General features: G+C 30.0%; 1 protein-coding gene across 1 annotated transcript in view; it reads right to left on the bottom strand.

Moving 5' to 3' along the window:
- The window catches only part of HELRODRAFT_156884 (hypothetical protein), a gene marked incomplete at both ends in the record, with an annotated part of 1,461 nt that extends 1,385 nt beyond the window's left edge, over window positions 1–76 (bottom strand). The window contains one exon of the mRNA XM_009018448.1: window positions 1–76. This exon is cut by the window's left edge and continues 303 nt beyond it. Within this exon, the coding sequence (XP_009016696.1) occupies window positions 1–76 (76 nt within the window).
- Window positions 77–2,105: the final 2,029 nt, after the last annotated feature.

The following is a 2,105-nucleotide window of genomic DNA, read 5'->3' on the forward strand; positions in this document are numbered from 1 at the left end:
CGGAAACAAACTTTACAGTCAGTGCACTTTTTCCAACTCCACCACTACCCAGCACTACCGCTTTTAACTCCCTCATTTGTGAAAATTAAATGAAAAAAATAACAGTTCTAAATCTGAACACTTTGAAATTCAAAAAAATACATTTATTTATTAATTGTTGTTTAACGACAATACTAGAAACAAAACAAAATGATGAATAGTAGACAGAAAGAAAATGAGCGATAACAAAACTTTAGTGGTCCACAAAAACCATAGATGTACCAAACATGTTACAGAAAATAGTATTATGACTAAAACCATAGACATAGAAACTCGTTTTTTTATAAAAAAAAGAATCAAACCAAAATAATTAGTATTTATTTATTGAATTTCATTACAAAAAAGAATACACATAAAAATAAAATTATTTGCATCGTTGAAATATTGTACATAGATAACAATTGGTATAATTAATATAATCCATATATATAGTATTGTATGATATTTTAACCAATGAACTAGTGCAGTGATCGGGTTCGAATATGACAAAAGAATCCCCTCCTGTCACATGCTTTGTGTGATACGTCCTTTAGCATGCGCTCTTTGTATGTCGATGATTACTCTGAACTTTATCTTTAATGTAACAGACAATTATTATGTGCAACGTTCAGAGTTATTCATTGCTCAATGTTTCTTGTCATCACGATAATGGTAAACATTTGGTTTTCAACCTGCTCGAGGTACTAAAACATCCTAACAAAAAACGATATGTTTCTCTCTAGTGACAATAGTAATCTTACTATTCTACTTGACTTTTCTTCTGTTTTTGATACTGTTGATCATACTATTTTAAGACTGCTAAATCATTTTTCTAATATTACTGATTCTTGTCTGTCTGGGTTTTTTTCTTTCTCTGTAATCGTTTTTCTTATGTTGTTCTTAATAGTCCTTTTCTTTTACTTTTGGGGTACTCAAGGATCTATCCTTGGTCCTTTTCTTTTTATACTTAATACCTCAGAGCTATCTTGTATTATGAAAAAGTTTTCTTTCACTAGTGATGAGGTTGCGTTTATATTTGAGAGAACTAGGAAGAGCAGTGAACGGGATAAGAAAAGAATAGTATTTGTTTGGATAGGCTGGACACGTGTTTCGTCTTTCGGACTTATCAGCAGCCCAGATACCTATCAGAATAGTTATTGCAGTTTTTTATATAGCCCGCTCGTGGTGTTTTATTTATTATTAAAAATTGTTAGTTTTTTAGTCGTTAGGATTTCAATCCGACACTAGTCAACTATACGCAATATTTATATTTCTTTTCCTCTATCTAATCTCAATATTGTTCTTCATAATTTATCTCTATGTCTCTCTTATTTATCTTAAACTAAGTATTTTTAAGTTTGAATTAATATGTTTTAATAAATCTGATCACTTTATTACTATTCCTTCAATTATCTTACCTAATTCTTTAACTCATGATGTTTCCCATAAATTTCGTAGTTTAAGCTTCTTTTTAGATTATAGCATGTCTCTTTCTTGTCAGATTAATAATGTTGCTAGAAGTTTTTATTTTCATCTACGTAAAATAAAAAACCTTTTGCCTTTTCTTAACAATCCTACTTTTCTTCCTTCTTGTTACTTCTTTAGTTTTATTTAGGATTGATTATTTTAACTTGCTTTACTATGGTCTTCCTGATTCTACACTCTATTCTTTAAGTAAACCTTTTAACTCTGCTGCTTGTCTATTTGCTCGTGCCTTATATTTTCTTATGTATCTCCATGTCTCTCTTTCTTGCATTGACTACATATAAATATTGAAATTTTAAAATTGGCATATTAATGTAGGAGTCTCTATCTAAATTATTTCATAAGTACTTATCAGATATATTAATTAAATCTAAACTCCTCGTTTACGATTGTCTTTTTGTTCCTCACTTTTTTTAACTCATGTAAAAAACTCTTATGCTAAATTTGCGTTTGCTTTTTCTCTGGAACTCTCTACCTACTTCTCTACCCACTTCTCCATCATTACTTCTCCATCACTTACAAAGTTCAGAGTGGATCTCAAGATCTATCTGTTAGCAAAATTTTCTGAGGAACGTTCTTGAATATCGCAGAAATGGCGCTTA

This window comes from Helobdella robusta (genome assembly GCF_000326865.2).
Source record: "Helobdella robusta unplaced genomic scaffold HELROscaffold_21, whole genome shotgun sequence".
NCBI lineage: Eukaryota > Metazoa > Annelida > Clitellata > Rhynchobdellida > Glossiphoniidae > Helobdella > Helobdella robusta.